Source organism: Triticum dicoccoides, chromosome 5B, assembly GCF_002162155.2.
Source record: "Triticum dicoccoides isolate Atlit2015 ecotype Zavitan chromosome 5B, WEW_v2.0, whole genome shotgun sequence".
NCBI classification, from domain to species: domain Eukaryota; kingdom Viridiplantae; phylum Streptophyta; class Magnoliopsida; order Poales; family Poaceae; genus Triticum; species Triticum dicoccoides.
Genome location: NC_041389.1, coordinates 298,596,997 through 298,617,087, shown reverse-complemented (window position 1 = coordinate 298,617,087; position 20,091 = coordinate 298,596,997). Strand labels below are relative to the sequence as shown.

Sequence of the window (20,091 nt, the reverse complement as noted above, 5' to 3'; positions counted from 1 at the left end):
TCAAAATAAAGCATAACAATATATTCCTAAATCAATCTATTCACAAAAAATCAATCTTTTTCTGTCACCCAAATCGTCCCCAATTTTGCCCCAAATTTGCCGCTCAAACCCTAACCCTAATGCCGCAACTACTCCAACCTATGAATAACAAGGGAGGAGGGCATCCAGAACATTACCTGCTCCTTCGATGCGCCGTCGCGCCGTCACGATCGTCGCAGAGGTGGCGATCAACCGCCGGTCGCCATTGCCGTCGCCAGAGAAGGATGAATGCAGAGGGACGCGGAGAGAACGAAGCGAAATGACGGGCCGAACTGGGCCGGCCCACTAATATCGCCTCAGGCGCGCGCCGAACGACCCATCCCGGCCACCCCATTGCCACGTCGGCAATCCTCGTTTGGGAAACGACACTAAGGTTAGATTTGGACCGGGATTAGTTAGTTTGGGGGCCGAACGACAGGGATTTCGACTTCAGGGTTTGATTCGCCGGACGTCTACGAATTCAAGGTTTAAAATGGACTTTTTCCCTTTCTCTATCGGGGTGGGAAAACGCGAAAATGATAGCAGTACCGCGATGTTTCCGTATCCATATATCGTTTTCATATCTTCTCGTCGCGAAAACGCGCCCTCACTTTTACTAGTAGAGCCAAGCGGAGGAGGAAGAAACCTCTCAAATCAAAACCCTAAGCAAGTCTGGCGGCGGCGGCGGCGGCGGCGGCGGCCCAAGCATCCCCCACTCACCCCAGGCCCAGCCTCTCCCCTCCCATCCTTCCCCAACATGCTCCCCCAGATGCGCCCCCTCCCTTCCCGCCCAGCAGTCCACGCCGTCCACCGGCGCACCTCCCCCGCGCCGCCCTCTATCGGCGGACTTGGGCAGCATGGCCGAGTGACCTTCGGGAGGACGACGACGCCCGTGGTATGCCGCTCCGTCGCCAGTCCGGCAGCGAATCAGGGGGCGCAAGCGGTGGAGAGGCCTTGGAAGCTTAGCGACGCTCGCCTCGTTCTCGAGGACGGCTCCGTGTGGAATGCCAAATCGTTCGGTGCTTCCGGGACTCAAGTCGGCGAGGTGGTTTTCAATACCTCATTGACAGGGTAATAAAGTCCATTCTTTTCTTACTTCTTCAGATACCGTATTTAGCTGCCCCTTCAGTATGCTTATGAAATCAAATCACTATTTATTTACTTGTTACTCCTCCGAGCATGACCACTGTATTGTGATGGTGCTACTTGTAGTGATACCAGCTTATGAACGTCCCAGTGATTTATCTTTCTTGTCTTGCTCTAATTTCTAAATTCCATTCCTGCCAATTGCTTTAGGATTTGTCTCAGTATGCTCTCAAATTTTCTGCAACTTCTTTTGTGTCAGATATGTGACTCTTTCATGTGTGACAAATGAACACAGGTACCAGGAGATTTTTACTGATCCTAGCTACGCTGGTCAGTTTGTTTTGATGACCAACCCTCATATTGGAAACACCGGGGTTAACTCTGGTATATGCAGTTTCTTTACCCAAGAAATAGAATCTAATACTCTATAATAATTAATGACGAATATTATTTGGACTCTCTTGTAGGTGACGAAGAATCCATAAAATGCTTCCTTGGTGGCTTAATCATACGGAACCTAAGTATATGGTAATACTTTTTGTTTTGGATAGGATGAAAAGTTTAAGTGCACTATATTTTTCACTTACACAATCAGATAACTGTTTCTTTCTTCTAGTACTTCCAACTGGAGGTGCACAGAAACACTTGATGAATATTTGAGAAAGAGGAACATTATGGGCATATGTAAGTATAGCATCATTGAGTCTTGCTTCTAATTCAAATTACTCCATTCACGGAAGCTGACTTTTTTAACACTCTGCAGATGATGTGGACACACGTGCAATAACACGCAGGTTAAGAGAAGATGGCAGTCTCATTGGTGTTCTAAGTACCGACCAGTCTCTTAAAGACGAGGAATTGTTGGAAATGGCCAAAAATTGGAAAATTGTTGGTATGTTAAGCTTCTTATAAGCTATACTAATGTTATTAAAGTAATGTCTCTATCTATTAGTACTCCACATAAGAAATCCATTCTAGAAAAAAATACAACTAGATTAGCTCTTCACAGGCAAACTTTGTTTTTTATTGCTATATGGACTTACGATTATCTGAAAAATATTTTTAATTTCTACTATTTTCATCTTAGTCCTATTGAGTCTTAATTATTGGATCTTGCAATAAGTTCTTTAAACAGTTATGAAGCTGATAGTATTTCATTGGTTGGATTTCATGCATTCTGTACTTGTTCGAGATGTGAAGAAATTAGCTTTGTGATACGAGGGATTTTCCTCTGCATTGTTATTACGTTAAGAGTTTCTTCACACATTGTATACATGCTGTTGTTTGATCTTTAAATACTATTGACGATTTTTGTTGCATAGCATGAAACTTTGGTGTTGCTTTTCTGCAGGTGTTGATTTGATAAGTGATGTTACTTGTGATGCTCCATATGAATGGGTAGACAAGACCGGTTCAGGATGGGAGTTCAACGACAATCAGTCAAGTGAAACTTTTCATGTCAGTATCACTAATGTTTTCAGTGCTATTCAAGAAAATCTTGTATCTTGTCACTTACATTTTTTTTAATTATATAGGTCGTCGTGTATGATTTTGGAGTCAAGCATAACATTTTGAGACGCCTGGCATCATATGGATGCAAAATAACTGTTGTTCCAGCAAGCTGGCCTGCTTCGGATGTACTTAATTTGAAGCCTGATGGTGTTCTTTTTAGTAATGGCCCTGGTGACCCAGCTGCAGTTCCATATGCCGTGAAAACAGTACAAGAAATAGTAGGGAAGGTTCCAGTATTTGGTATCTGCATGGGCCATCAATTGATCGGGCAGGCTCTTGGTGGAAAGACGTTTAAAATGAAATTTGGTCATCACGGAGGAAACCATCCAGTTCGTGACAACAGGACCGGACGTGTAGACATCAGTGCACAGGTTTGTCAGTTTTTTCTTGAGATGGTCAGAAAGTATATAACTTTGATAGTTCGTGTTCTCTGGTAGGTCATGTTACTTAGTGCTGAGTATGTGTCGTGGGTCTCCTATAGTTAACTTAAGCGTGTACTAAGTTAGCTTCATGTCATAGCCAAGCAACTCTGCTCTTTACCTCATCTTTGGGCTTAGACTTTTATCTTAGGCAGTAGGCACCTTACTACATGGACTATTAAGACAATAAAGCTAGTACATGGGACTGTGAAAAGACCATAGTTTTGTGAATGCTGAAAGATTAAGTTTATATGGAAAAAATCCTTATAAGATTTCTGACAAGCAATCTTATTGGGCTTAGATTCTTGAAGTTAAAATCCAGTTGACTGGTTTCTGGATGTTTGTCATTTTTTTGACATAGTAATGATCTTCATTCTATGACTTGTGCCTTCTCTGTTTCATGAGGGTTTGCACAGTTAATTTTTGTTGTTATTTTTTACTCCCTCCGTCCCATAATATAAGAGCGTTTCTGACACTAACCATGATATTTTTGAAGTTATCTATGGTCAAAGCTCAAAGGATTTGATTGTAGTGGGTATAATATATGGGTGTAATTGGCTTCAAGGCATTATTCTTGATCAAAACGTTGAAACTATCATTGTCAGTTTACAAGCATAGATTGTCAGTTTACTCCGCCTGTTTTGCTTATCTTTTCAGTTAGTTTACTTGCCTTGTTTACTACTTCCTCCGTCCGGAATTACTTGTCACATAAATGGATGAATATGAATGTATCTATAACTAAAATACATCTAGATACATACATTTCTATGACAAGTATTTCTGGTTGGAGGGAGTACTTGTATATTTTGCCAAATTGTAGTGATAGTCAGGTATGCGTAACTTCGGTAAGTCTAAGGGCCCGTTCGGAAGCTATCCAGCTTCAGGAAATCCTCGTCTCCTGCTTCTCTCGCCAGCTTCCAGCTTCTCGCCAGGAGTAGCGTGCGTTCGGCAGGCTGTGGCCAGTTTCTCTCCACGCTGCATGGGCTGGTGCTGGGCTATAGGAAGATGGCCCGTTAGGGAACTTAGATGGTCACATGGGCTGCAGGCCCAGTTCGTTGTGGATGACCCTGATGCGTCCACGTCTGCTGCCTCGTTCGTGCGGGAGCTCGGGAGAAAACAGATCGAACTGGTACGCAACTTAGCGGTGGCATTCCCATGTAATTTTGACGAACTTCACCTTCTCGTTTTTGTGAAGCGGGGCTTCCGCTGCTCCTCGTCTCTGCGGAAATTACACGGGCCGATTCTTGTCTCCAGGAAGCTAGCTTCGAGAAGCTGGGGGGTGGCTTCACGCACCTGTTTCGGGAAGCTGGCCCATGGAGAAGATCCAAACGGGGCCTAAGCCGCCTGCTTGAACCTATTTGCTTGGGTTTTGGTCTAGGGACTATGAAAGCCAGCATAAGGCCATCTGTGCAAGTTTTATACATTTTTTTGAACTTCAAGTTATATATTTCTGAAGATTCGTAGGTTAGTTTGGTTATTCATTACCAATTGTCCTGGTGTTTAAGCAGCAGTGATAGTAAGTTATGATTATAAGCTGGTACCATTTTGTGTTGTTTCATTAGCTTATTGACAAGAATGACACTTTTTTTTGTCGTTTTTGAATAACTAGTGCATATAAATCGCTGTAACATTTGATTTGGTATGCAGAACCATAACTATGCCGTGGATCCTGAATCGCTCCCGGAAGGAGTACAAGTAACACACATCAACCTAAATGACCAGAGCTGTGCTGGTCTTGTGTTCCCCAAGATGAAGCTTATGTCTCTCCAGTACCATCCGGAGTCCTCCCCAGGGCCCCATGACTCAGACTTGGGTATGTATAACTTCTTGGCTACTGCATGCACGGAAAACAGTTTTTCGTAAGACAAAGTATTAGTTCCATTATTCATGCGGTTGTGGATATGACTCTACCGTTTTAACTCTTTTGGCGTTGCAGCGTTTGGTGAATTTGTGGAGCTGATGAAGAACAACAGATTGTGAGTGGAAGAAAGGTTGGGAAGCTTGGTGAGCATCATGAGTTGCGAAACTTGTACTCAGTTGGGTTTGTTGTTGGACCGTCGCAGCGAGCTCCGTGGAGTTTGTATTTTAATTGTTGATTTCTCTTATCAGCTGACCAAAACCTATAAAGTAACTAGTGGTATTGTACTATTTTTTGTTGGAGTTTAAAGAATAAAATCCTTTGAGCTGTTGTATTCTGTTGCCGTAGCCTGCAAGCTCGGATGTCTTTTTGTGACGTCCGTATGAAATCCGTCTCATTTGCTTTGCAGTAGAAAAAAAAAAACAGGACTCGTTTCCAGTTTAGTCCCTGAGTTGACAATACATACATTTCTCTTGGTGTCAAGTCTAGTCAGAAAGGGGTGCTGTTGCGAAACCGAAGAAATGTAGGGGTGATGTGGCGTGAGTATTCATTTTACAGATTCAAAGCCAACACGACATGTGAGTAACGATCGGATTTTTAACTCAGCGCATTGTACTGACTTTCGGAACAAATCATCCAACTCCTTGATGAAGGATTTAACATTGATGTCCCGAAGACATTGAGGCTAGGAGGTGTTTGTTTCGGAAAAAAATAATCCCCGTAAGCTGTTTACAGTGTAAACCCAAAACGTTACGCGTGTTTGGAGTTTTGGTGTGTGTATGCCTCAATGGGCTGCCTCCGTAAACGCTTCTTGTAGGGGTCGGGTTTTCGGGACATTAATCCCAGCAAATGACCCTTGTGTCATCACTAGCCCCAGGATTACTGTTTGCTAGTGAACACTTCCTAGATACAACATTCCAGGCAATTACAGCAGATTGAGTACAAGACCATAAAGGTCCAATGCATATAGCAAGGATCTCTAGTGGTGGATGACGGAAGTGACTCGTGGATCTCCAACGTTGATGGGACTCCATTCCCACGGGAACAACTGAGCCAGATAATTCCTATCTCGCGTGGCTGCTATCCTCGAATCCTAGGTTGCGGGGTGTCGTCGTAGTGCTCCTCTCTGAACCATGATCTAGCTAAGATAATAGCCAGGGACAAGCCAGTGAGTACCTTTGAATGTACTCGCAAACATGATGAACAAAAGATATACCGAATGTATATGTTCATGTGAAAGTAAATTATATGCATGTGCTGATTGAAAATCAAAGCATGGCACGATAAATACTCATACGGTGCGGAAGCATAAATAAATCATGTTATTAGTAAATCAAAAAAATGAAACGGAACGTCGGGCGTTGGACCACCCGAGAAATTCCAAAAGAAATGCCAAACATGTGTCTAAAAGCGACGCTTCGAGAGGTCTTAAAAATACATGCCACAGTCGGGTGTCTGAGCGACGCCTCACAAAGGGCTTATAAAACATTAATAACACGAGTATCCATGTAGACTAGTCATCTCAAGTGATACTCAGAAATAGAAATAAACTTGAGTATTTCGGGTAGTCTAGCCACCCCAAGAGATACTCAAGATTTCACATAAGAGGAAAAGGTTAAACCTCAACAATATTCATGTCAACAATAATATTTGTAATGACACCAGAAGTGACAATAATTATCCTGCAAAATGGACCATGATCAATTTAATTATTTCCTCCGGAGATTGACACTAAGACCGACACTTGACCAACCCAGACTGTAGTCCTTAACCATGGACATGGCTATTCGAATAGATATAACTCTGTAGAGGGTGCACTCTTTACCCACGTGTATAGGATTTCTTTAGCCAACACTGAGACGTTGACTAATTCCCGTTATGGCCTTTGGGTTGAAAACACACCTGACCAACACACACCAGATTAACTCTTCGGATGCCAGGAATCACCCAAAGCATCGTTCAAGAAAAACTCTTAAGACGGGGAGACCATCGTCTCGAATAGCATGGGATCACTATTCCATAACGCGCGGATTCCAAGGGGTGCCCCCCCTCTCGGCCCAACCGGATACACCCATGCCGCCTGACCAGATGACATGCCTACTAGAGGCCCATGGTATCTTTCACCATGGCCTCTCTACGCAGTGTGTGCACGGAAAGGGGTTAACAACTTACTGAACCATACCCTGCCTGTGGCAGGGACAAGTGGTAGCACCAAACAAGTATGGGGGTTACTGGAACAAGACTCGATCTATGGTCAACTCAGGAGGTTTAAGTTTTCCTGCTGCAGTTAGCACAATATAACTCCTTGGCAGTACCCAACAGGGTCACCACCCGACATGTCCCAACATACCCTCACTGATCATTCTCGTCACAACGAGGTTTCAGTCTCACGGTTACTTTTCTCGTGACTGATTCTTCCTGCAAATTAGCCTGGACCAACACAGGCACATATGGTACATGAAAATAACCCTACTCACTTGTATGTCAGGAGGATAAAATCCCATCAAGGGGGATCATGCATGTATGACCAATACTATGCAAACTTCATATGAGTTCAATATATTCATAATTCAATTCTACATGCAAACAAACAACTATGCATTCACCATATCATGTGCTCAAGATGCTTGCCTTGAGCATGCAGAAAGATTGGGTGCACTTCAATACTTTGCCAAATTTATCTTCCCTCCATTTACCTATTTTCAAAAATATTGCAATTACCACATAATTCCAAAACAGTACCAAAAAGTGTTTCATAAATTTTTGAAATAAATACTAAAACAAACTAGACGAAAAATGAGGGATGTCAGAAAAAAATCAAGTCATTTAGAGTTATGGTTTAAAAACTAGAGTCAGTCAAAGTCGTGGTCAATATGTTTTTAAATAAAACATAAAAAGAAAACGGCCGGCTGGAAATACGCTTTACCTATAGAGAAAGCATTTTCTAAATAAAACATAAAAAGAAAACGGCCGTCTGGAAATACGCTTTACCTATAGAGAAAGCATATTCTCTGAAAATATGCGTTCGTACTAAATAGAAAAGAAGAGAAGTCTGACGGGTGGGTCCCACCCATCAGGTTTGAACTTGGGCGTGCTTTGCACCGAAATAGAGAAGGAAGGGGAGGTTACTGGCGGCGGTCACGGTGTAGCAAGGGATGGCGATGGTGCAGACGTCCTCAGGGTGTTCTTCCGCGTCGGTGGCCGGTGGGTGGTTGATTTGCTTGTTGGCGAGCATCATAGTGCCGGCGATGTCGACTACGGCGGGCGGCGGCTTCGGGTGATGTTGGATCTCGTCGGAGGAACCTCAAATCGTCAAATTGACGTGCGAGACAGACGAGGGAGTCGATTAGGAGGCTACTGGTGAATTCTGGGAGGTGGGGGTGGACGGACTACGTCGGCTTCTTCTCAGAAGCAGAGGCGGATCGGGCGGCCGGAGTTGTGGAAGAAAACCTCCCCGGGGCCGTTAGATCCCTCTAAAGCGTGATTGTGCATGGGTGGAGGTGGGGTGAATCCGAAACGAGGCCCGGGGTGGCCTTTATATAGGCAGGTGGGGGTGGTCGGAGCGGAGTGGATCACAACGGAGTAATTCCGGTCGGTGGGGTTGGTTTGGGCGGCGGGCGCGGCCGGTGTCCGATCAGAGAGCTCGGTGGAGCTTTCTCGAAGTGCCAGACCGACGAGGTTTGAGCTTTGCGGCCTTATCCACGGCGCGACTCATGTAAGGGTGTGGTGGCGGTGTCAGTCTCCGGCGACTGCCAAGCGGGCGCGGTGCAGTTCAGACGGTGCGTGAACACCGTAGAAGAGACGACGCATGGAGAGGAGGTAGGCATGGGAGCAATTGGGGAGTGAAGGCGCTGGTCGGCCAAGCTGATCCATTCGTCCGCCGCTGCCGAGGGCGGTGGCAGGTGCACCGGCCAACCACTGTGCTGTCATCGGCGAGCGGCCGACCAGAGGGACCCAGGAGACCCATTAATGATGGATGGAGGCGTGGATGAGGAGGAGAGGTGATGGAGTGCAGTGCACGGCGCCGCTTCCCTCTCCCATTGTCCGTTTCTGAATTTTACTGAACTTTTTTGACAGTGCTACAGTATGCACAAAAGTTGTTCGACGAAATGCCAATGCTAGCTAGGCATTTTTTTAAATATGAAATTTGTTGTGGGGTCTCTCTGATGCAACTCTGAGTTGGTGTAAAGATTTCAGAATTTTTGGAGTAGGGAAGATATGGTTTTGAGCAAGGATTCCAAATCTGGTCCAAATTTCATTCAAATGAAATTTGAATTATTTGAACTATGGACCTAAATAATCTTGGAGGAATTGAATGTATGTACTAAGGTCTTGCTGTGGAAATTTTGGTGAGGTGAGAAAGCTTAGGGAGAAAGGAGTTCCTTTGTAAACTCAAAGGATGCTAAGAAGTGGTGTTAGTTAGTTTTGGAAATATTTATATTAGTAAAAGAAAATTTTGGTGGAATAAATTGCATTGGGTAGTGTCATAGGGCAGGGGGTGCTTGAGGGAATTTTTAAAAATAAATTTGAGATAGTTTTAGTGCAATAGAAAAGTTCAAGCGTTTAAAATGCTATTTGTTGGCAAATTTTATCCTGAAAATATTTCCTATTGTTATTTAAAACAGAAAAGAAAATATTTAAGAAAACAACCACACCCCACAATACTAAAAAGAAGAACCTAAATGGAGGGAAGAATTTTGGAAAGCAGAGAACAAAGAAGGCTCTCAAATTAATAAATGACCTAGTATAATTCTAAAATTTATTTCTAGCCAAATTTTACTTAATAAAATTTATGGTTAAATTTGGGGTGTTACAAACGCTATCCCCCTTAAGGAAAATCTCGTCCTCGAGATTTGATAGGGTGGTCATCAGAATTACGTCTGTCACTCCGAGGGGATGCTACATATTTTAGCTCACATGATTTAACCGTAGTTATAGTGAGGGTACTGATAATTGGTGCAGCTACAGTGAGGTACTGGTGCTGTGGATTTAACTCTACAACTAGGGCAATTGAGGACTTGATATTTAGAGCTACGACAAATTGGAAAAAGTATAATTTCAAATTCCAAAATTTTCTTGCCGTACTCGAGTGCACAACGCTCTCTCCTACTGACAGGTGGACCCAGGGCCCACTGTCAGCCCCTTCTTCTTCCTCCGGCTCTCCTCTTTCTTCTCTCTCGCGTGAGTTTTCACGTACTTTCTCCGTCTACGGCGCCTAGCGCACAGGGCATCTAGGGGCGTATTGTGGTAGTGTGCGGCGTGCTTGCTGCCGGCGCAACGTGCACTCACCTCGCGGGCCAGCACCTTGTCGGCACTGCTTGCGGATTCACCTCCGAACACCGGCGGTCGAGCAACGAGTGGAGCTGGTGGACTTTGCTCACCATGCACCGAGCTCGAGCTATAAAAACGACCGTGATCTCTCTCTTCTCTTCCTCACACTTTGCCTCACTTCCTCTTCCTCTTCCTCCTCCTTCTTCTGGTTGCAGGAGCTCGAGACGAGGGCTAATGGAGGATGTGGCTCCGGATCTGGTCACGATTCTCCTGGTTGGAATGCTGGCGGCGTTAGTTGGCTTCTCGCTACTCCTGTGTGCGATGAATGTAGATGATCGTCGTGAGGCTGTTGCTCGAGTGGTGGCTCTCCGTAGCGGTGGTGGATATGAGGATTAGCGATCGGTGTCAGGTGCGAGTGGTTGTTAGCATGTGTAGCGGTAGGTTTTGAAAAAATAAAACCCACAAGTTTTTTTCCGTGGAAAAACTGTGGCGCGGTGTTAGTGATCTGGGGAATGAGATGCATGATTAGGTGCCAAGGGTGTGTGGTCTCTGCACTTAGTGCATGTGGTGAAGTGAGTGTGGCTGTAAGCCAGGTGTCGCGGAGGTGCGTGAATCAACTATGTGTTAGGAAAATTATTTGTCACGGTGGTCCTCAATAAAATCTCAACCCGAGATTTGTTAAGGGTGAAAAAATCGATTATAAACCATGGAAGCAAAATTACGACGATTATCGGTTAGGGTGATAGGTTGGGCACCGACTGCTAAACGGTGTCGGCTGGCCCCTACATGCTGTCAGATAGGACAAGAGTGGTGACTATGGACACTGAAGGATGTGGATAGTGTGTAAATCTAGGGATAGCTACCAGACTAAGATAGGATTAGCCAATGGTCAGCCTGGCTCTGATACCAAGGTTGTAGGGGCCGGGTTTCTGGGACATTAATCCCAGCAAATGACCCTTGTGTCATCACCAGCCCAGGATTACTGTTCGCTAGTGGACACTTCCTTGATACAACATTCCAAGCAATTACAATAGATTGAGTACAAGACCATAAAGGTCTGATGCATATAGCAAGGATCTCTAGTGGTGGATGACGGAAGCGACTCATGGATCTCCAACGTTGATGGGACTCCATTCCCATGGGAACAACTGACCCGGATAATTCCTATATCGCGTGGCTGCTATCCTCAAATCCTAGGTTACGGGGTGTCGTCGTAGTGCTCCTGAAAGCACAAGTGCTCCCTGGGTGATATTGGTAATTAATGTCAACATATCTCTTGTTGGACTAATATTTCCATGTAGTATATTTCAGATGAGTCCAACAGTGGAGTGGCATGGACAAGAGGATGTGGAACCCCTTCAAGATGCTAAGGACAAACATTAGCAAAAGCTCAAGACTCTACATTTTTCATTTTTAGTGGAGCAAGATCACATTGAGTCCATAGGAAAATCCAATACTATTAAAAGGGGATGAGGTGTTGCTTAATGACTTGCTTGCTCAAAGTGCTTAGTGATATGCTCCAAAGCCCTCAACCACTTTCTCATTTCCACATATGTACTAAACCTAAAGTCAAACTCGGCCCTACCGATTTGATCTATCCGACGCCATCGAGTTCACTTGACGTAGCCACTGCTAGAAACCCTAATCAGTTCAATCTCACCGAGATGGGCTCGCAAACTCTTTGTTGCCTATTGCAATTATTTCGGTCCCACCAAAATAGGCACTCGGTCCCACCGAGTTTGCTTGACCAACTCTCTGTTTGCTTATTACCAAAATCGGTCTCACCAATTTTGTGTAATCGGTCAAACCGAGTTGAGGTTTTACACTAACTCTAGCACATCGGTCCCACCGAGTTGATCATGTTGGTCCCAGCGAAAACTCTAAGTTCACATTTTGAACCATATCCGTCTGACCGAGTTTCAAAATTTGGTCCCACCGAGTTAGGTAAATTGTGTGTAACGGTTCGATTTTGTGTGGAGGCTATATATACTCCTCCAGCCTTCCTCCATTCGTGGAGAGAGCCATCAGAATGTGTCTACACTTCCAGCATTCATTTTCTGAGAGAGAACCACCTACTTATGCGTTGAGACCAAGACATTCCAATCCAACCACAAGAATCTTGATCTCTAGCCTTCCCCAAGTTGCTTTCCATTCAAATCATCTTTCCACCATATCCAAATTTGTGTGGGAGAGTTGAGTGTTGGGGAGACTATCATTTGAATCACAAGAGCAAGGAGTTCATCATCAACACACCATCTATTACCTTTTGGAGAGTGGTGTCTCCTAGATTGGTTAGGTGTCACTTGGGAGCCTCCGTCAAGATTGTGGAGTTAAACCAAGGAGTTTGTAAGGGCAAGGAGATCGCCTACTTCGTGAAGATCTACCCAAGTGAGGCAAGTCCTTCGTGGGCGATGGCCATGGTGGGATAGACAAGGTTGCTTCTTCGTGGACCCTTTGTGGTTGGAGCCCTCCGTGGACTCGCGCAACCGTTACCCTTCGTGGGTTGAAGTCTCCACCAACGTGGATGTACGATAGCACCACCTATCAAAACCACGCCAAAAATCTCCGTGTTTCAATCCCATACCTTTACTCTCTTGCAACTTGCATGCTTTACTTTCCGCTGCTCATATACTCTTGCCATGCTTGCTTGAAATGTATTTTGAATGATTAAACTTGTGCTAAAACTCCACCTTAACTTGAATAGATTAAAAACTGCTACTTTTCTTTGTTGAGAGTCTAATCACCCCCCTCTAGACACCTCTTCTCGATCCTTTCAATTGGTATCAGAGCATTGGTCTCCATTGCTTTGGTTTAATCACCATTGGAGGAAGATGGTTGAGTCTACGTTCGGGAGTCTTAGACATAGAGTTCCTATACTTGATGGAGATTTCTTTCATGCTTGGAAAAATGAGATGCTTGAGTTTTTCAATGAATATCACTTGAACAAGTACATTAATAGCCCTTGTGCACCCCTTGTTGATCCTTTGCATCCTACCCCCGATGAGTCTCTTGACATGATTCACAATCTTAGAACTGTCAATCTTATTACTAGAGGTTTGCCTAGAAATTTTATTGTTTTCTTGCCTACTCTTGATTGTGCTTACACCATATGGAGATTTCTTGAGGAATGATTTCCAAACTATTCCTTGCAAAATCTAGATGTGATTCTTCAAAAGTCTATTGCCCTAAGTAAAATGAATTCCAATGATCCTAACTTTGGTGATTGTCTATTTGAGCCTCGTGACCTTATGCATGCCAAAGGAGATGTTGGAATCATAAGCAACATCATTTCTGAAGTCATTAGAATTCATAAAGATGAACATTGTCATGATCATATATCTAATGAATCACTCTCTCTAGGAAATGATCAATCACAAGACGATGTTGAACATAGATACTATGATGAGGATGATGATAGTGACCTTTATCTCGATGAGTCTATGAGATACTTTGGTCTTATGGCTAATCTTCGCGGCTACATGGCTGGAGGAAAGGAATGGTTCTTCATAATGGATGTACCGATCACATGACGGGAGACAAGGATATGTTTTGTGAGCTTGCTGAAAACGACGACCCTCAAAAGTATGTCACTTTTGGTGTTAACTCAAAGGGTAAGGTGGTTGGCCTTAGTAAGGTGGCCATCTCACATGATAGCTCCATACAAAATGTCATGCTCGTTGAATCACTTGGATGTAATTTACTTTCCATATCTAGACTAGCTGACTTCGGTTTCAATGTCCTATTTACTGAAGTAGATTGCCAAGTGTTTCGAAGAGATAATCATAATATGGTATTTACCGGTATACGTAGAGGTGATCTATACATTGTTGATTTCACTAAAAAGGCTCAACCTAGAACTTGCTTAATTGCTAAATCTTCTAAAGGTTGGTTATGGCCTAGAAGGTTAGGTCATGTGGGCATGCAAAATCTTGATAAGCTTATTAAAGGTGATCATATCCTTGGACTAAAAGACGTTATATTTGACAAGGATAGATTGTGCAGTGCTTGTCAAGCAGGAAAACAGGTTGGAGGAAGCCTCCCCGTGAAGAACAACATGAGCACGAGAAGACCGCTCGAGCTACTTCATATGGATATCTTTGGTCCAAATGCCTATAAAAGTCTTGGTGGAAACTCGTTTGGTTTAGTCATAGTCGATGATTTTTCAAGATTTACGTGGGTGTTCTTTCTTGATGACAAATCGCAGGTGCCGTACGTTCAAGGGACGTCATCGAGATGAACGTGTGCAGAACTCAGATGTGCCGTACGTTCGGTGCTTGATCGGTTGGATCGCGAAGACGTTCGACTACATCAACCGCGTTAAGCTAACGCTTACGCTTTCGGTCTACGAGGGTACGGGACACACTCTCCCCCTCTCGTTGTTATGCATCTCCTAGATAGATCTTGCATGATCGTAGGAATTTTTTTGAAATTGCATGCTACGTTCCCCAACACGGAGTTCAGGAACGCAAATGTGGACACCTTTCTTGACGAAGAAGGGATTTCACATGAGTTCTAGGCTACGTACATGCCTCAACAAAATGGAGTTGTTGAGAGGAAGAACCAGACTCTTATTGAGGATGGCGAGAACGATGCTCGATGAGTGCAAGGCGCAAAAACACTTTTGGCCGAAAGCGGTTGAGATAGCTTGTCATGCAACAAATCGTCTATATCTTCACAAGCTACTCGGCAAGACGGCATATGAACTTCTCACCGGTAACAAACCCCAAGTTGGATACTTTCGAGTATTCGGCTCAAAGTGCTATATTCTTGATAAGCATCGTCGTTCTAAATTTGCTCCTAAATCTCATTGGTTATTGACCGTAAATGTGTCTCGGTCATGTCTACATAGTTCTCGAACCCGTAGGGTCTGCACGCTTAATGTTCGATGACGATTTGTATTATGAGTTATGTGTTTTGGTCACCGAAGATTGTTCGGAGTCCCGGATGAGATCATGGACATGACGAGGAGTCTCGAAATGGTCGAGAGGTAAATATTGATATATTGGACGATGGTATTCGTACACTGGAATGGTTTCAGAGTGGTTCAAATATTTATCGGAGTACTGAGGGGTTACCGGAACCCCCCCGGGGAAAGTAACGGGCCAACATGGGCCATAGGGGAGAGAGAGGGCAGCCCACAAGGGGTGCCCCCCATGGGAGTCCGAATTGGACAAGGGGAGGGGCGCGACCCCCTTTCCCTTTCCCTCTCCCTCTCCTTCCCTTTCCCCCCTCCAAAAGAAAGGAAGGGGGGCTGACTAGGACTAGGAGTCCTAGTCGGTCCCCCCCCCCACTTGGGCGCGCCCCTAGGGCCAGCCTCCTCCCTCTCCTCCTTTATATACGGGGGCAGGGGGCACCCCAAGCACATCAATTGTTCTCTTAGTCGTGTCCGGTGCCCCCCTCCACAGTTTACTCCTCCGGTCATATTGTCGTAGTGCTTAGGTGAAGCCCTGCACGAATCACATCACCATCATCATCACCACGCCGTCGTGTTGATGAAACTCTCCCTTGACACTTTGTTGGATCAAGAGTTCGAGGGACGTCATCGAGCTGAACGTGTGCAGAACACGAAGGTGCCGTACGTTCGATGCTTGATCAGTTGGATGGCGAAGAAGTTCGACTACATCAACTACGTTAAGCTAACGCTTCCGGCTTTGGTCTACAAGGGTACATGGACACACTCCCCCCCTCTCGTTGCTATGCATCTCCTAGATAGATATTGTGTGATCATAGGATTTTTTTGAAATTGCATGCTACATTCCCCAATAGTGGTATCAGAGCCAGGTTTATGCGTAGATGGTATGCACGAGTAGAACACAAAGAGTTGTGGGCGTTTATAGTCATACTGCTTACCACCAACGTCTTATTTTGTTTCAGTGGTATTGTTGGATGAAGCGGCCCGGACCAACCTTACACGACCACATTCATGAGACCGGTTCCACCAATAGACATGCAACTTGTTTTGCATAAAGGTGGTTGGCGAGTGTCTGTTTCTCCAACTTTAGTTGAATCGAATTTGACTACGACCGGTCCTTGTTGAAGGTTAAAACAACACATTTGACGAAAAATCATTGTGGTTTTGATGCGTAGGTAAGAACGGTTCTTACCAGAAGCCCGTAGCAGCCACGTAAAACTTGCAACAACAAAGTAGAGGACGTCTAACTTGTTTTTGCAGGGCATGTTGTGATGTGATATGGTCAAGTCATGATGTGATATACGTTATTGTATGAGATGATCATGTTTTGTAGAAGTTATCGGCAATTGACAGGAGCCTTATGGTTTTCGCTTTATTGTATCAAATGCAATCGCCATGTAATTGCTTTACCTTATCACTATGCATTAGCGATAGTTGTAGAAGCAATAGTTGGCGAGACGACAATGACGCTACGATGGAGATCAAGGTGTCAAGCCGATGACAATGGAGATCATGACAGTGCTTTGGAGATGGAGATCAAAGGCACAAGATGATGATGGTCATATCATGTCACATATTTTGATTGCATGTGATGTTGATCTTTTATGCATCTTATTTTGCTTAGTACGGTGGTAGCATCATAAGATGACCCCTTACTAAAATTTCAAGGTATAAGTGTTCTCCCTGAGTATGCACCGTTACGACAGTTTGTCGTGCTGATACACCACATGATGATCGGGTGTGATAGGCTCTACGTTCACATACAACGGGTGCAAGACAGTTTTGCACATGCTGAATACTCGGGTTAAACTTGACGATCCTAGCATGTACAGACATGGCCTCAGAACACTGGAGACCGAAAGGTCGAACGTAAATCATATAGTAGATATGATCAACATAGAGATGTTCACCATTGATGACTACTCCATGTCACCTGATGATCGGACATGGTTTAGTTGATTTGGATCACGTATCATTTAGATGACTCGAGGGATGTCTATCTAAGTGGGAGTTCTTAAGTAATATGATTAACTGAACTTAATTTATCATGAACTTAGTCCTGGTAGTATTTGCATCTATGTTGTGGATCAATAGCTTGCGATGTAGCTCCCGTTTATTTTTTGATATGTTCCTAGAGAAAAATAAGTTGAAAGATGATAGTAGCAATGATGCAGACTGTGTCCGTGATCTGAGAATTATCCTCATTGCTGCATAGAAAAATAATGTGCTTGATGCACCGCTAGGTGACGGACCTATTGCAGGAGCATATGCAGACGTTATGAACGTTTGGCAAGCTCAGTATGACTACTACTTGATAGTTTAGTGCACCATGCTTTACGGCTTAGAACCGGGACTTCAAAAACGTTTTGAATGCCACAGAGCATATAAGATGTTCCAAGATCTGAAATTGGTATTTCAGACTCATGCCCGAGTCGACAGGTATGAGACCTCTGACAAGTACTTTGCCTACAAGATGGAGGAGAATAGCTCAACCAGTGAGCATGTGCTCAGAATGTCTGAGTACTACAAATCGCTTGAATCAAGTGGGAGTTAATCTTCCAGATAAGATAGTGATTGACAGAGTTCTTTAGTCACCATCACCAAGCTGTTAGAACTTCGTGATGAACCATAATGTGCAAGGGATGACGAAAACGATTCCCGAGCTCTTCGCGATGCTGAAATCGGTGAAGGTAGAAATCAAGAAAGAGCATCAATTGTTGATGGTTGACAAGACCACTACTTTCAAGTAAAAGGGCAAGGGAAAGAAAGGGAACTTCAAGAAGAATGGCAAGCAAGTTGCCACTCCCGGGAAGAATCCAAAGCTGGACCCAAGCGTGAGACTGAGTGCTCATACTGCAAAGGGAATGGTCACTCGAAGTGGAACTGCCCCAAACACTTGGCGGATAAGAAGGATGGCAAAGTGAACAAAGGTATATATGATATACATGTTATTGATGTGTTATTTACTAGTGTTCATAGCTGAGGGAGTCCTAGATTAGGGGGTATCCGGACAACCGGACTATATACTTTGGTCGGACTGTTGGACCATGAAGATACAAGACTCAAGACTTTGTCCCGTGTCCGGATGGGACTCTCCTTTGCGTGGAAGACAAGCTTGGTGATCCGGATATTAGATTTCCTTCTTTGTAACCGACTCTGTGTAAACCCTAGCCCCCTCCAGTGTCTATATAAACCGGAGGGTTTGGCCCGTATAGGGACAATCATAATCATCATAGGCTAGCTTCTAGGGTTTGGCCTCTACGATCTCGTGGTAGATCAACTCTTGTAATACTCATATCATCAAGATCAATCAAGTAGGAAGTAGGGTTTTACCTCCATCGAGAGGGCCCGAACCTGGGTAAAACATTGTGTCCCTTGCCTCCTGTTACCATTAGCCTTAGACGCACAGATCGGGACCCCCTACCCGAGATCCGCCGGTTTTGACACCGACATTGGTGCTTTCATTGAGAGTTTCTCTATGATGTCGCTACAAGTCTCGATGGCCCATCTCGTTGTCAAGGACAACATCACCTCGGGGGGAGCACTGGCGGTAGGCCAAACTCTCCGACTAGGCAGCTTCGTCATGGCCGCTCGATCGGCTTCAGCGCCGATGATGACCTCTCAGGTCATAAAAAACGGCCTCCACGTCAACTCAAAACTCGCCGAACAAATGGATCCAATGGAGCTCTCCTCCCTCAATGAGCTTTTGGATCGCATTGCCGCTTTGGGAGTCGCTACGGACTATGACTGGATTGGGCTTAAACCCGACCAAAGGGATATTAAATCCCCACCGGTCACCCACGAGATAGCGGTGGTGGAAGAGTCGCACATGGATTATCCCTCTATTTTGAGGACGAATTATGTACGGATTGCCAAGCTGTCTGAGACGGATACCCGTTCGCGGGAGGACATGACCCAGGCCCCGAACTTAGAATCGGTCAACGGGCCGGAAAAATCGGGCAGCGCCCCAGAGCCCGAGCTGTCAAGCCTGGAAGCTCCTCTGCCCCTGGGCGTTAGATCAGATCAGAATCCAGATTTAACTACGCCCACCCACCCAGACTTAAGCCATCTCTCCCATATCAGACAAGAGCCCCAAGAGACAGTACATCGCTACTGGGCCGGTTCCTCCTTGTGATAAACAAGGTCAAGGACTGTCGCGAGGAGGAAGCAATCTCACTTTTCTGCAAAAATTGCACGAGCAAAGGGATCCTTAATGCTATAAGTCACCATAACATAGTACACTTGGACGACTTAGCAATCATAGTACAGAAGTACTGTGCGATGGAAAGTGCCTGGAAAACCCAAACAGACTTTTGGGATAATCTAGCCCTCACTAAACCCTTCCTCCGAGCTAAAAGGGCAAACTCTCGTAAGTTACCCGATCCAATTCCCAAAAAACCAAAGCGCACCCCAGGGTGTGGAACCGTATTGGAAGAATGGCTCAATGGACCATGCAAAATTCACAACACGCCGGACACTACGCCAACGCATAGCCTTAGAGCATGCTGGATACTCCGGCAGGTAGCAAAAAGCAGTGAGGATCTTCTTGTAAGCCGTAAAGCAGAGCAACATCCCGCCGAAGACAACAATGCGGTACTTACAGTCTTCGAGACTTTTGCCTCAAATAATAGGCGCAAGCGAGCTCATCAAAATTTCGTTGAAATCTGCCACATGGCAAAAATAAATCCGTGGAACAACACTACTATAACTTTCAGCGCCAGTGACGAACCCCAATTCCTGACAGTCCGGGCACCAGCCGCTTTGGTCCTTAGCCCAATTGTGGACGGCTTTCGGCTCACTAAAGTACTCATGGACGACGGAAGCGGATTAAACTTGATCTATGAAGAAACACTCAACAAGATGGAAATTGATAAAAGCCGCATTGAGCAAAGCGGCATGACCTTCAGGGGAATCATCCCTAGTCGGGAGACACAGTGTGCGGGTAAAATCACACTCGATGTGGTATTCGGCACCCCACAGGTCTGAAGAAATCATGCTCCAAGTGGCTCCTTTCA

General features: G+C 44.8%; 1 protein-coding gene and 1 long non-coding RNA gene across 2 annotated transcripts; one reads left to right on the top strand and one right to left on the bottom strand.

The window, feature by feature from the left end:
- The first annotated feature begins 648 nt into the window (after positions 1–648).
- Positions 649–5,230, top strand: LOC119308552 (carbamoyl-phosphate synthase small chain, chloroplastic-like). Its single transcript, XM_037584683.1, has 9 exons — positions 649–1,089; positions 1,400–1,488; positions 1,572–1,632; positions 1,721–1,788; positions 1,868–1,996; positions 2,456–2,562; positions 2,640–2,987; positions 4,683–4,848; positions 4,972–5,230. The coding sequence occupies exons 1-9, from the start codon at positions 776–778 to the stop codon at positions 5,013–5,015; spliced, it is 1,326 nt and encodes a 441-aa protein (XP_037440580.1). The 5' UTR covers positions 649–775; the 3' UTR covers positions 5,016–5,230.
- Positions 5,231–5,926: 696 nt separating this feature from the next.
- On the bottom strand, positions 5,927–8,565 carry LOC119308553. Its single transcript, XR_005150165.1, has 3 exons — positions 8,023–8,565; positions 7,500–7,589; positions 5,927–6,031 (listed from the first exon to the last, which is right to left on the bottom strand). It is a non-coding gene; the product is annotated as an uncharacterized LOC119308553 (long non-coding RNA).
- Between the last annotated feature and the right edge of the window lie 11,526 nt (positions 8,566–20,091).